Source organism: Archocentrus centrarchus, chromosome 14 (genome assembly GCF_007364275.1).
Source record: "Archocentrus centrarchus isolate MPI-CPG fArcCen1 chromosome 14, fArcCen1, whole genome shotgun sequence".
NCBI classification, from domain to species: Eukaryota; Metazoa; Chordata; class Actinopteri; order Cichliformes; family Cichlidae; genus Archocentrus; species Archocentrus centrarchus.
This window is the reverse complement of record NC_044359.1, coordinates 18,204,298-18,218,785: the sequence shown is the minus strand read 5'-3', so window position 1 is coordinate 18,218,785 and position 14,488 is coordinate 18,204,298. Positions and strand designations below refer to the sequence as shown.

Genomic DNA, 14,488 nt, shown 5'->3' with positions numbered 1-14,488 from the left:
AGTTAACTTGATGGATCAGAATATGAGTCTAGGAGGGCTATCTTCTGCAGCTCTTGGATCTTGATGTTACCAGAGAGAAATGAGTCACCACAGTGGACTCATTTCGCTTCCTGGGAACTACCATAACCCAGGACCTCAAGTGGGAGCCCACCATCACCTCTGTCATCAAAAAGGCCCAGCAGAGGATGTACTTCCTGCGGCAGTTGAAGAAATTCAACTTGCCAGCAAGGACCATGGTGCAGTTCTATACTGCCATCATCGAGTCCATCATTGTGTGGTACGCTGGAGCCACCACTAGGGACAAACAAAGACTACAGCGCGTTGTGCACTCTGCTGAGAAGGTGATTGGCTGTAACCTCCCATCTTTCCAGGACCTATACACCTCCAGGACACTGGGGCGTGCAGGTCGGATCACAGCCGACCACTCTCACCCTGGGCACAGACTTTTTGACCCTCTCCCCTCAGGCAGGAGGCTACGGTCCATTCGGACCAGAACCTCCCGCCATAAGAACAGTTTCTTCCCCTCTGCTGTTGGACTCATGAACAATAACCCTAAGACTGTTACCACCACCCTCCACAAACGCTGATGATCCTATGTTTATGCACCTGTCTGTTTGCACTGATGTATATATTACTGGACTATAGTTTACATTCTTTTATCTTTTAATTATTCTCTGCACTGTATATTTTGTAATTTTGTAATATTGTGTTATAGTTATAGTTCTAATATCTCTGTATATTTGTAATTTGTATACTTGTATATTGTCTTATAGTTTTTATACTTATTTGTTTTTTATGTAAGCACGAAGTACCGCAGCAATTTCCTAATGCTGTGAACCTGTTCACCCATATGGCAATAAAAACTTTCTGATTCTGATTCTGATTCTGATAAATGTAGTATTCCATCCCTTTCTTTATAATTATTATTAATATGTTTATTTAAACTGCTTTATACAAATTAATTTCCAAATTATGAGATTAATAAAGTATTTCTCACCGCATCAGAGCAGACATTGACTTGCCTAACGAGATTATTTGACTATAATAAAATGAAAGCTTGGAGCAAACCATCACACACACACTGATAAAATTATTTAATTTAGAAAAAAAAATAGGGTGAAATATTGGGAAGTCGGCTGTTAAATAAAAAGAAATCCAGAGCGGTGCTAGATTTTAGTTCCCCTGCCGGAAAGATGACTGTGAAACATAAACAGGAAGCGGCAGGGCAGAGTTTTCGGGGAGTTGCTGGACAGCCATTGCAGTGTCGTGGCTCAGTAACAAAACACGAAAGAGGAGAGAAGGACCTGGCATCTTGCAGGCTTTCTGTATTTTTTGAGCGAGGGACCAATTTACATGAGTAGTAGAGCGAACACACTTGATAAATTAATCTACACTTAAATAACGGGTAAGTTTTTTTTTTAATTAAATTAAATAAATATATATATAACTGATATCTAAAGAGCTCTGTGAATGTTCGGCATCTCGGCTACCAAATTCTCCCGGCTGCTAACGTTGCTACGTTAGCATTTCTAACACCAGGTTTACTATTAGGGCACCTGGAGTGGGATATACATTCAACTTGACCGGCTGGCGTATTTATTTAAACATTGATGTTTATTTCAGAATGAAAAAACACTCGGAGTACCACAAATATTCAGTGTCTTTAACACATAGGCGAGCCGCTTCTGTGGCTAACTGCTAATTAGCTAACGTAGCCCTCGATGCAACGTCGCCGAAGTGATAGAGAATATGACACGTAGCTAGAAGCTTCCTGCTAGCCGGTTAGCCGGCCTCACTTTATCTTTTCAAATTATATATAACCAACATGTATAAGCGTGATAGGATTTGATGTTATTTTTAAACACAGTCTTCATTTTAGTCTTTTGGCTAAAGCGGAACTTGGCAGAACCCATTAATTCCCGACACATTAGCTGTCATGTTAAAGGTTAGCTCAGTTCACTGCTACGTTGATAGTGGCTGCTGTCACCCGGGGATTTTGACAGCCGAGTCAAAGCACATCCGTTGTCTTCGCAGTGTTATGTTAGTTGACAGGCACTGCCTGAAACCCAACAAGAGATAATAATTCAAATCTTCTCAGAGGAGAAAATGTGCCTCATCTTAGTTTGGTAACACACTGCTCTGATAGGCGTTATCTAAGATATGAGCACTTTGCTACTAACACGCTGAATAAGGAGTTCAGAAGGTAGATCACGTTAGTACTTAGGGTAACCTGTCAATATGGGTACCCTGACGCTTTTTGATAAGACACCCCTCTTATTCATTTAATGCTGACACAAGGTAATTGCAATGTGTTCAAATGGCAGATTTAAGCCTAACAGACATCTCAGTGATAGTGTGTGTTGCGGACACCTTTAAGTCCCTTAAATCATCTCAATTTGGGAGCCAGACTTCTTTTGTCACACTTTATATTGATGAAACTTGCTAATAGTTACTAGTGTCCAAAATTAAATGTTTGACAGAATAGACTAGTAAATGGGGGTGGGGGGAATCCAGCAGCCAATATAATAATATGCCTTTTTGTTTAAGATAAAATTTGCATAAACTTAAATAAATCCCAGTGTAAAACTTGTAGTGTAACAATTTAACTATATGTATCAACTCAGTTCAAGACAAGTATCAATTACAAATATCTACTGGGCATATTTAACAGTCAAAAAATAAAGAAAATTTAACACATGAAAAACATTAGTGCCCCCCTAGTTTTTGGCCTGCCCTCAAAGGTAAATTGCCAAGATGGATTTTTAACAAGTTGTTTGAGTGGATTTTTATTTATTGAATAATTTTGTTTATTAAATGGCCAGGAAAATTAACAGACTTCTGTTAAGGTAACACAGGTAACAGGCACCTTATCTTAAGTAAGTGGGGACCGTTTAGCCTAGAGGGTCTTTTTCAGCAAAGAAAAACCCTGTAAAGGTTGTGTAAACCTGTCTGATGCAGAGTCATATTGTCACCCTCATCTTTGCAGTGCATTTTTATCTGTTTTCTGCAAAGACCCACTCCTGTTCTCCTTTTCTTTTGCTAGTGTCTGTGGCTTTATTAGGGTTACTTTTTAGTCAGGGTTTTATGGTTAGGGTGAGCTCTTAGCTGAATGTTGTCAATGTGCATAAGACTCTGAGACAGACCGCAAATGACAGAACACTTCTAAAACATGGTAGAGGCTCAGCATAGTCTTTTACAGGTGTTCATCAATATTTTCAGGGCAAATATTTACTCATCAGCGTGGCAGATAGTCTTCCAAGATTTACCAATGAAACGGAAGATCAACTGGCATTTGGCTTTTAATTTCAGACTGTAGTAGTAACAGTTGTCCACCAGATCCCACTGAAATGGGGTAAGGCCCCTGCCTTTAGACAAGCCGTTTATTGCCACATGCATTTTTTGTTTGCAGACTACTTTAAAATTACTGTGAGGCAGGCATAGGAGCATATCGGTCCACAGTGTGGCACCAGCTGACGTGTAGTTCAGCTGTATTTGCATGGTCTTGACCTTTGTCAGTCTTACACTTTAGCCCTGGAGTTGTTTTCACGTTACGTAAGTGGGGCCAGAGGTTGGCACCAGCTTACCTTGCAGTGATGCCTCTGTGTCTATTAGTGTGAGGCTTGGAAATGAGATGGAAGTGGGAAATGCAGTACAAAGACTTCTCATTGGAGAAAGGATGCTTGCTTTTTCTGCCCTCCCCTTTTCTCAAACTTCATAAGGATAGCACTCACAGTTTTGATTACTTCACTTAAAAGGAGGATAAAGAAGCTTCTTTGAAGTTAAATGAAAAAACAAAGTAAGAGCTTTTCTTCCCCAGGGGGAAAAAAAAACTGTTACATGCACACATGCATTTGTTGATTTCGTACAGTTATAACAAGTATGTGAATCTCTTATTCATTTTCTTTTGATTGAAATATAATCTGGCGAGCCTCTTTTAAAGTCTAAGACTAGGCTTAATTTTCAGATGAAAAAAACTCATGTTGCCTGTCATGTAATTGTCACTTGTATGTGATCAGGGTTTTGAATCTCTTGTCCTGCTGTCCAAAGACTTGCTGGAACAAGGTAATCACAGGCTGGAGAAAGGTACTCACTGTGCTTATCACCAATTGCTAGTATATGTGTGATAGGTTGATGTAACTGGCATATTTAATTAGATGAGGTCTGAGGTGAATAGTGCTGTTTGGTATTCAGTTATCTGATGATTTTGAATCGTCTCTTAATATTTTCAGATACTTTTTCAAGTTCGCTCTGGCCTTGTAAAAAATCTAAATGAACTAATTTATTCATATAATTTGTAATAATTTGCTGCTGAAAAATTTTATGAATTTTATGCATGCAGAAAGAAAATGAATGGGGAAAACTGAATTTTGCTTCAGTTTAGGTCAAGCACTGTCTGATATTAAAGCTAAAATAATACCTTTCTCTGTGAATTCATATGTTCTCACTTTTTTGGTTTTTTTTTTTTTTTTTTTGGATTCAACAGCTCCGGATATGTCATTCCTATTGGAGTGGATTTCTAGCGGTTTCAATAGCGTACTACAGTTTTTAGGTGAGTACTGACAAATCCTTCTACAATCAAGTCTTACAACTTAGGAGTCATCTTGAAACTAATCTGAGCAGTTATTTGGAAGCCTTTGTTAAATGAATGGAGAGATGATAAGTTTAATTTCAGTCATCACATAACATAAAACTGCATAGAATCCCCAATCAAATGCAACTTAAAAAAACAAAACCTAAAAGACCCCCTGCAATGCATATATGCACAGTGTCACAACATTACTGCTTCACTGAGTCAAACAAGAGTGCTGACATAAGTGACATCTCTGCTCATCCCAGCAGAGTACTGAATAAATGCTATGCTAAATTTTCGGTATGGATACAAAAATCCAAGAAAAAAGTACGCTTACCTTCATCTTTACAATGATAATGAGCAGAGAGATGCTTGCCACCACACAACCAAAACGATCATGAAGTACACACTTTTCAGTGCAACAACACTGGCTAATAGCTTTCCCCTGTATGTCTGTAGTACCGAAAAAGAAATTTAACATCTTTAAAGCATGTAAGGCAATTAATAAAAAAACTCTTGTTGAGTTGATAGTTTGAGGGAGGATTTAGAGTGATTGTAGTCTTCATTAGATCAGAACTAGAACTTCAGAAATCATTACAGCTACTGACCTGTCCTAAATGTCAGTCTTCAATTGCTTTGTGGAAATCAGAGATTAGGCTGTTGTGCGCATATACTGCACTTTGTTCCTCAGAATCCATCTTTGGCATGGTAGAAGCTGATGGGAAGAAACAAAGTTTCTTGCAAGTTTATTTTGTGTCCCTGACACTAATCTGAAATGCAAACTCAGGATGCAGCGATCCATTATTTGAATTGGCTATCGATTTGATTGTGACTCAGAAACCTGTATCAGAGACTGGTGACAATCTGCTGATCTCTGGGCCAATATGTTCAGTTCTATGTTGTACTGTGTTTACTTCATCACACAGCAGCAGCCAGAGTGATGCTAAATAGCATGCAGGAAGCCACCTGCAAAGTGTTATCAGTTTGGATTATTTTACACCTACTAGACCAACGACTTTTCTTTGTATGTTTACAAAAGATTTTTTTTTTGTTCTTGATTTTTTTTTTTTTTTTTAACTTAACTGTAAACTGTGGACAACTGAGGTGACACGACTGAAATGATTGGACAAGACAATGCTTCTCGTTTGCTCGCTGTGCTAGAAGGACATTGGTTCTATGTAACACTTTTTTTGGAAGGTTTTTATCAAACCCTTTTGGTAATGTGATGTGTTGTGATCAATTGGATATTACTTGAAACTAGTGAATAACAGTACATACTAGTTCAGTAAATTTATATTCTTGGATGTATTTATTTGTCACAATATATTTTACAAAGTTAGGAAAGCAAAGTCTAAAGGGGCCGTTATGATTGCCACACTGGTTGTGTCATGAGCCAGCTGTGACATCACCACAGCCTCAGTGCCATGTATAATTGCCTGAGGGTGCTTGAGACATGCTGCAGTGTTCACCTGAACATTAGGTGTTGCCACTCAGATAAAACCTCCATTTGCTATGGTGACAGTGTCAGGTGTAAAGGACCATTTAGTTAAGACTGTTGCCTTACACGTAAAAGGCACGCAGTAAGGATTACAGTTTATTAATTGAAATCTGATATCAGATTGGTACTGTTATAGGATCGACAGATACTGAAGCCAAGGTATAATATCTGAAATGAAAGAACCCTAACCCAGTCCTTCCGTCACATTTTTTTTTTTTTACACTCTTGCACAGTTTGTAACGTGGTCCGTGATTGCATTATCATCATCTTGAGTGCACACCATTTTAAAAAAGTTTTGTCTGTTGCTTTATTGCATCTCTTTTGCTTCCCGTTTAGAGCTCTAACACAAGCTGACTTATGGGTTTAATTCTCATTGGGGTTGCATGTGCTACTTATGTTGTTCCTTTAAAGTCTCTCAGCTAAAAGCATTCACTAATGTCCACGTGCTGTGTAAACACGAAAGCCTCATAAAGGAAGTGTCTCTTAGAAACTTGACAGAAATTTTCACACCAGTATGTTTTTTTTTTTGTTTTTTTTTCCCTGTGAGTGTCTATTTGAAATGCATACCAGCAGCTCTTCTCCCCAGGCTGTGCTGTTCTAGTTTCTGTAATAGAGCTGCTCATATGAAGTAGGCATTCCTGTTCTCCCAGTTAGACAGGCCGCATAGTGCTGCTGTGAGTAATGATGACATCCAGCTGACTGACTCAGAAATGTTATAAATCTACTGGGTATCACTGTGCTGACTCAGTGGTAAACACAAAGACTTGCAAACTTGTCAGGAAAGTTGATCAAGGAGTGGCATCAAACTACACAAACCTGAACATTTTTACCCCCATGTTCAGGTTTGTGTAGCTGTTTTTTTTTTGTTTGTTTTTTCCCTAGAAATATGTCACTTGTGTCCATACAATTGCAAATTGACTTTTTTTTTTTTTTTTCCTTTTCCATTTTCATTGTGTGAAGTAGAGAATACATAATGGAAAAATGAGCAGGTGGAGCTTAGCCAACTAGTGTGTTTTCATTTACATGAACTTATATGAATTAATTATCTCCTGCATTCCTAAGAACAGGTCTGAGCTTGACAGCCGTTGTCTAGTGTCGCCGTTATGCTTTTAAAGACAAGTGATTCAGCAACTAAAAAAGATTGTTACTTCTGGCTTTCTTTCAGGACTGTATAAGAAATCCGGCAAGTTAGTATTTCTTGGCCTGGACAATGCTGGCAAAACGACGCTACTGCACATGCTCAAAGATGACAGATTGGGACAGCATGTGCCAACTTTACACCCAAGTGAGTTGGTGCTTACTCTGTCATGTCCACACATGCTCACTCGGTTATGTGTCAAAAGACTATCAATACAATGAAATGGAGGCAGATTCTACAGTTAAAGCAGATACGGATATGGATATATCATAAATGTGTAAATTTGTTGCAAATTTCATCAAATTTCGTTACATAAAAATGCACTAAGCTGTTTATTTTAAGCTGACTAATTCATTTTCCCTCCTCCAGCCTCAGAAGAGCTGACAATTGCTGGCATGACTTTCACCACCTTTGACCTTGGAGGTCACGCACAAGGTGTGTGTGTGTGTATTATGTTCTAATAATTTCTGTATATTATTGATTCCTTTTTGTTTTAAGGGTAGAATATTAGCCATTTGTACGTAATATACCTCAGACTTCAGTCTTGTTAGCCCCAGACTAAAATAGAAGGAGAAGTTGAGGAAAAAGATTATTAAAACATGTATTTTTGTGTGTTTACTCAGCCCGCAGGGTGTGGAAAAACTACCTCCCTGCCATTAATGGCATTGTCTTCCTTGTGGATTGTGCAGACCACGGGAGATTGGGTGAATCAAAAGCAGAACTTGATGTAAGTACCTGCTACCTACATGGCCACCGACATGCTGCTAAGCATTGTTTTTGACAGCTTTCAGTGTAACCACAAAGAAAGAAGTCATTGTGTGGTTATTCAGAGAATGTTATTTTTTTTAACCACAGGTATTTAATAATTGTGCAATTAACAAAAAATTTTAGAGGACGTAGTTGTCATTTTTTTTCAGAAAATACATTTAAAAGTCTACAGACCAGTCAAGAACAAAGAGAATTATTAAGAGGACTATTCATAAAAACAATGACTGTTTTCATAAAAATAAGTAATCATGAAAAAAACAAAACAAAATTCAATCAGCGAAAAGGTAACATGTCCTCCACAGCAGTGTTAATTTTGACAGCAAATTTTGATTTAGTTTTAGTCATAGTCTTTTGACGAAAATGTAATTTAGTTTTAGTCATAATTTAGTCATCTGAATAGTTTTAGTTTTAGTCTAGTTTTAGTCGACGAAATTATCGTAAGAATTTAGTCGACTAAATCTACAGTCGATTTAGTCGACTAAAATATAAAGGGTGTAAAATGTAAATGCTTTTTCTTCAGTTCCCTTGATTTAGTCATTATACACACACTTAAACAAAATTAAACATTTTTTAAAAAGTTATGCAGTATTATTAATAATAACATTAGTGTTTCACCTGCTTCCCACACTCCTGATCATTAACACCACCTTACTGAGATAATACGAGCGTTTTACAGCAGGACACGCTCTGAAAGGTACAGGGCAGTGTTCAGGACTAAGATTAGGAAAGGCTAATCCACCTCAGTGTGGTGATTTTCTCTAAACACAAACGCTAAACTGGGAAAAAAACACTTTACCCTGCATGACATTACAATGCTTACCTTTGCATGGAGATCTGGGTGACTGGTTTGCAGATGTTGTTTAAGATTTGTCGTGTTTTAACCCGAGATAGTCGCCCCACATGGTTTACACATCGTTTTGTTAGTCATGGCGTTAAAGGACAAATGTGTCCATACATCGGCTCTTCTCTTTCTCCCTGCTGACGTTGTTTACATAACTTAGGCTACGTTCACACTGCAGCCTGAAGTGACCCACATCCGATTGTTTTCGCCCTCATGCGACCTGTATCCGATCTTTTCATGCCAGTCTGAACAACACAGATCGGATTTTTTCAAATGTGACCAAGGCCACTTGGATATGTGGTCCTAAATCCGATACGTATCCGATCTTTTCAAATGCGACCTCAGTGTGTACGGCCAGGTTGCATTCATCCGACTGGCACGTCATTGATATTCGACAAATGTCACTATTCTGCATCCCAATACACGGATGCAGGAAGGAAAGCGTGTGACTTCCGCAATCATTGAGTGCACTTGCTACATGTGACGTTATCGCGTCCTCTACTGCGCATGCGGGACACTTTCAGGTTGTCTGCTGTTCACACACAGATCACATCCAAGTCGCATATATTTGGAAATGTGAACGACCACGCAAAAAAAATCGGATTTCTCAAGAAATTGGAATTGGGTCACTTCAGGCTGCAGTGTGAACGTAGCCTTGGTTCTATGGAAGGAACGACAAATCACAGGCTTGTTTGGTCTTCCCGGGTTTAGAGCAAATTTGTGCATCTGTGCATTTGATTGGATGTTTTCCTAACTTGTCCCGCCCTGTCACAAAATAAAATCAGTTCTTATTGGATGTTTTCCTAACTTGTCCCGCCCTGTCACAAAATTAAATCAGTTATGATTGGATTTCGTCCCCGCCAAGCATTTTCGTCTCGTTTTCATTCGTTGATGAAAGTGTCAATTTCGTTATCGTTTTTATCATTTTAGGTAGTTTTTATTTAGTTATCGTCTCGTTATCATCATGAAAAAAAGGTTCGTCGACGAAAACTATGACGAAAATATTTTGTCAACGAAATTAACACTGCTCCACAGCAGATAAAACACTACAGTAAACTGTAGAAAAATTAAAAATCTATATGAAAGTGTCACCACAATATTATTGATTACAATATTTTGCCCAATGTTTAAATGTCAAGGCACCATATGTAGTATGAAAGAGGTGTCCCCATAATATGGGAATTAGATTGCAAGAAACAACTTGGCACTAATTGCTCATGCAGACCTTTGGGGGTTTCAGTTTGCAGTGCATTAATTCAGTATATTTGGATGTTTTCCCACAGATCCATCTGTAGCACCACTTCTTAAAGGAGGGGGAATCAGTTCTGTATCTTAAAACATGTGAAACCTTTCCTTCTTTATGCCTCATATTTTCTGTTATGAAATCCAGATTTTTTTAAATCTCATTTAGTATTCCTTACATATGCTAATGCACAAGGGATGCTCTTGGTGACTAATTTACTAGTTGTAGACTAGTCTAAAAGACAGAAAACACCCAAAACTAAGCGCACTCTAATGGACAAAGTTAAACATTTGTCAAACAAATATTTTGTGTGTATTTTAGGATTCACAGGAAACCATTAATCATGCTTTACGTTATTCAAATAACTTTTTAAATTTTGGTGAAATATGCGGTACTTTGTGCTGTGTATAACGCTGCAAACATGCAGTGTCAGATTAGTTTGCCTAACCTTAGCACTTGTATAAGCAGTTGGTTTCTTACACTTGCACATCAAAAAGTGTAGGTATTCTGCTGTCGTGCATGTGTGTATATGTATGTATGTATGTATGTATGTATGTGTATATATACATGTATGTATATATGTATGTATGCACTCACACTATATATATATATATATATATATATATATATATATATATATATATATATATATATATATATATATATATATATATAAAATCTCAATCATGAGGTTTCCCACTTCCCCTAAATGAAAAAGATAACCACTTATTTGACTTTCATACAAAGAATCATTTAACATGCACAGTTTTCACTTTTTTTTTTTTTTTAAATGACTTCTGAGAGACATGTAATTCTGGAGTGAAACATTTCCGAGATAAAAGCGATAATTTGAAAGATATAACTGAGAAAAAAGGAGGAAACTCTGCGTTTGATCCTGACAGCACACTCTGCTTCTGCCAAGACTGACAGCTCCAGCTCTCATCAAACTGTCACAGTGCTACTGTCCCACAAAGAAGCAGCATCGAAAAATATAAACTGATAATGTTTTCACAATGTCAGGAAATGAGACTTCATCTGTGCTGCAGAAATGCTGCAGTCATATGTGCCAACTTTTAAAACAAGTAATTATAATAGATGGATGTGAACATATGGATAAATACTCAACTTAGAACTCCCATGTTTCTGAACAGAGAGGCTTTGGTGTCTGCACCCCTGATTTAACATATCAATCAACATATTCTACTGGGGCTAACACAAACCTGGATTACCTCCTAAGAAACACACACACCCTGTTTGATGCTGTGTTTTAAAATAAGTAGGTAAAACACATAGTGTTTTACTATGAGCTCATCTGGCTGAAGGACTGATGAGCTCCTGCCATGGCTATAAGAATTGCTAAAACAAAAACTAAATACCCATAAACTTATTTATCATAGAGCCTGAATATCCTTCAAACATCACATCATTTTTTAAAAATCTTCTCAGGGCTATTAAAGTCATGTTGTAATCTCTTCTTAACCCACCCAGGCATTAATGACTGATGAGACCATCGGAAATGTGCCTGTTCTGATCCTGGGCAACAAGATCGACAGGCCAGAAGCCATCAGTGAGGAGAGGCTCCGGGAAATTTTTGGATTGTATGGACAGACGACAGGAAAGGTGAGAAGTCGGATTTTCTCTTTTGTTTTGGCATCTTATTATAAGAAACTGTCAGGAATATGTAATGTGGAAATTCACTTTCAGTCACTGAACTGAGACTAGACCAAAAATTAGGTAAACTTATCACAGAAGACCTAACAATCCCAGATAATAACTGCCTTGTTCTTTTGTATAAACCGAATTAGATGTCAAGTTTTAATTTTTCTACAATGCACAGTCACATTTCACAGTAAATGTAAAAGACAGAGGGCGTAATTTTACAGTAAAAGGGGGATGGGGACTTCTCTGCTGCTTGCCCATGTGTGATGGTCCCAAAGTGGATTTAGTATTTTTTTTTCCTGCTTTTTTTTTCCCCCTCAGGGTAACATTCCCTTGAAGGAGCTGAACACAAGACCACTGGAGGTGTTCATGTGCAGTGTGTTGAAGAGGCAGGGCTACGGCGAGGGCTTCCGCTGGCTGTCCCAGTACATCGACTAAAGAAGCCAATCCCCGTAACACACCGACATCACCAACACGACCACCATTATCAGGGCGGGCGCTAAATCCAACCATTCAAGTCGCCCACCGTTGCCACTAGTACCATCATGCCCATGTTTGGTTAATCAAGTCTGCATCCACCTTCAGAGAAACCAGTACAACTTGATCCCAATAGACTTTTATTGGTCGAACATTTGGTTCTGCACTTACAGCATTCATACCTGTACGCACACACACACACACACACAGTTGTTTCCATCTCTTTTTCTTTTCTTTTTCTTTTTCTTTTTTTTTTTAAAGACAGTAACATAGCATTGGTTCCACAGCAAAGGGTCTTCAAATTCAAACGGATGAATCTTTTCTGTTGTCTGTCCTTTGCTGCTCTTTTCCCCTCGCTTCCTGCCATCTGTTGATGATAGATTATAAATGTAAAACTGTACATGATTCCATTGATATAATCAACAATCCAATGCCCCCCCCCCCCCCCCCCCCCCAAACTCATGTTGAGAAATGAGAGAGAGAGCAACATAGTTGTATACATTGCAGTACACTTTTTTAACAGTAAAGACATTCATTCAACATTGTATTTAATCGCAGTGTTTTGGTTTGTGTCCCCACCACCCCGACATGATTTCAATAAATAAAAGAAGTGGCCACATATACAGCCCTCACTCTATACATGTGGCTGTTTTACCCATTTATTAAAATGGAATAATGCATTTGTCTTAGTATATCAGAAATGTAATGAAGTTCTCTAGGTTATTTGGAAGTTAAAATACTCTTGTTCCAGGCTTCTGCTTTATGGGCACCGTCACAGTATATTGAGTTGAAATAGTCAGTCTCACCACACCCACCACCACCTTTTTTCATTTTTTTTTTTTTTTTTTTTTTTTAATTAAAGTGGAGCACGGGGTGGTAATACAACTAACAGGAGGAAATTTGTAATAGAGGTAATACCGGCTATAGCTCTGATAAGGTTTGAAATTGTGTAGGTAGCGCAATGGTCAGTTGACACAAGGAAGACTATTTAAATAAATGAACTTTGCAATAAATATCTTTATAATAACATGCAGTAAGAGATGAAGGGAGGAATAAAATAAACAGGGAGATATAACATCTAGTAGTCATCACTGTTAGAAGTTCATACTACAGATGTGCTTTCCTGCTCAGACCTTTTTACAGGGTTAAACTTTTGACCAACCAGAAGACACGTCCCACAGTGGGAACAGGTAGATAGGCTTAAGATACCTAAGAAAGGGACCATATATATGAAATGTACACGAACATCGTACACGGATTTTGTATTTATAAGTGGTATCCTTTGATCTATGTGCATTACTAGAAACTATTATGCATGCCTTGTTCTTTTGAATTTTTTTTTTTGTCATTGTTGACCATTACTCCAGAGTACAGCAGAGGAGGAGATGCCAAAATTCAGTTGTTTTTTTTTTTTTGTTTGTTTTTTTGTTAAAGGAAACAATGGAATTGCGCATAATACACACTTTTTCTGTCCCTGTCCCATTTGTGTCTCTTTGATTCCCTCATGACTACATGATGAGCTATTCCAGCAAGGGTGGGACTTACTGTTGTTTGCATCATAAGAAATGTAATAAATGTTTGCAGTTAATAACAGGCTTTAACATTGATCCCCAATGTAGACTCTTTTTTTTTTTTTGTTTTTTGTTTTTTTGTTAGTTTTTTTTTTTCCATGAAAAATCAATTAGCGACGTCCACCTGAGCACCTCAAAATCAACAGACCCCCCCCCCCCAACACACACACACACACACTATTGCTATTTAATGAAGGCATGCAAGATTAAATCTTTAGACTGAACATTTTCCAAATTTCAAGCCATTGAGATGTGGTGCTTTTTAATTTGCACATTTTTTTTCAACATTTTTGAACCCTCATAACTTCTTTAGTACAGAGGAGACACAAAAATTTCCAAGGGCTGAATAACACATTAAGCTCTGCAACTGAATGAGTTAAAAACCAACCAAAGTGTCACAATCTAAAGGATGAATGTAAAGGCTTGTTTTTGTTATACAGTATTTTTTTTTTCTGTAACCAGCATCAATAACAGCAAAACTGCACCAATTTAATGTCTGGAGAGTAATAGAAACAAGTATTGGTTCCCTGGATGTTGTATCTGTTTTCATATCGTTCACTGAAGAAAACCTTATTTTGGGTAAACTTTCAAGGGCCACTATCACTTTGTGAGATGAGTAGTTGGTCAAAACAAATTGAACTATTTAGTCTTTTTTATTTAAGTAAAGGTATCAATCCAAACTGATCTATGAAGTATAGTATAAAACGGAACATTCTACATTAG

At 37.7% G+C, this 14,488-nt stretch overlaps 1 protein-coding gene across 3 annotated transcripts; it reads left to right on the top strand.

The window, feature by feature from the left end:
* The first annotated feature begins 1,236 nt into the window (after positions 1 to 1,236).
* Positions 1,237 to 13,672, top strand: sar1b (secretion associated, Ras related GTPase 1B). Of its 3 annotated transcripts, none has more exons than XM_030746420.1 (8): positions 1,237 to 1,405; positions 4,017 to 4,062; positions 4,474 to 4,549; positions 7,234 to 7,353; positions 7,576 to 7,641; positions 7,830 to 7,933; positions 11,547 to 11,678; positions 12,039 to 13,672. In XM_030746420.1, the coding sequence occupies exons 3-8, from the start codon at positions 4,492 to 4,494 to the stop codon at positions 12,153 to 12,155; spliced, it is 597 nt and encodes a 198-aa protein (XP_030602280.1). In that variant the 5' UTR covers positions 1,237 to 1,405; positions 4,017 to 4,062; positions 4,474 to 4,491; the 3' UTR covers positions 12,156 to 13,672. The 3 variants fall into 3 exon arrangements, with proteins under 3 accessions (XP_030602280.1, XP_030602281.1, XP_030602278.1); XM_030746421.1 differs by having other exon boundaries at positions 4,017 to 4,083; XM_030746418.1 differs by lacking the exon at positions 4,017 to 4,062.
* Positions 13,673 to 14,488: the final 816 nt, after the last annotated feature.

Bases quoted from the DNA above. Each gene is read 5' to 3' on its own strand.
- sar1b (XM_030746418.1), top strand. From the start codon at position 4,492: ATGTCATTCCTATTGGAGTGGATTTCTAGCGGTTTCAATAGCGTACTA. The intron at 7,354-7,575 runs GTGAGTTGGTGC...TCCCTCCTCCAG, and splicing joins TGTGCCAACTTTACACCCAA to CCTCAGAAGAGCTGACAATT. The intron at 7,642-7,829 runs GTGTGTGTGTGT...GTGTTTACTCAG, and splicing joins CCTTGGAGGTCACGCACAAG to CCCGCAGGGTGTGGAAAAAC.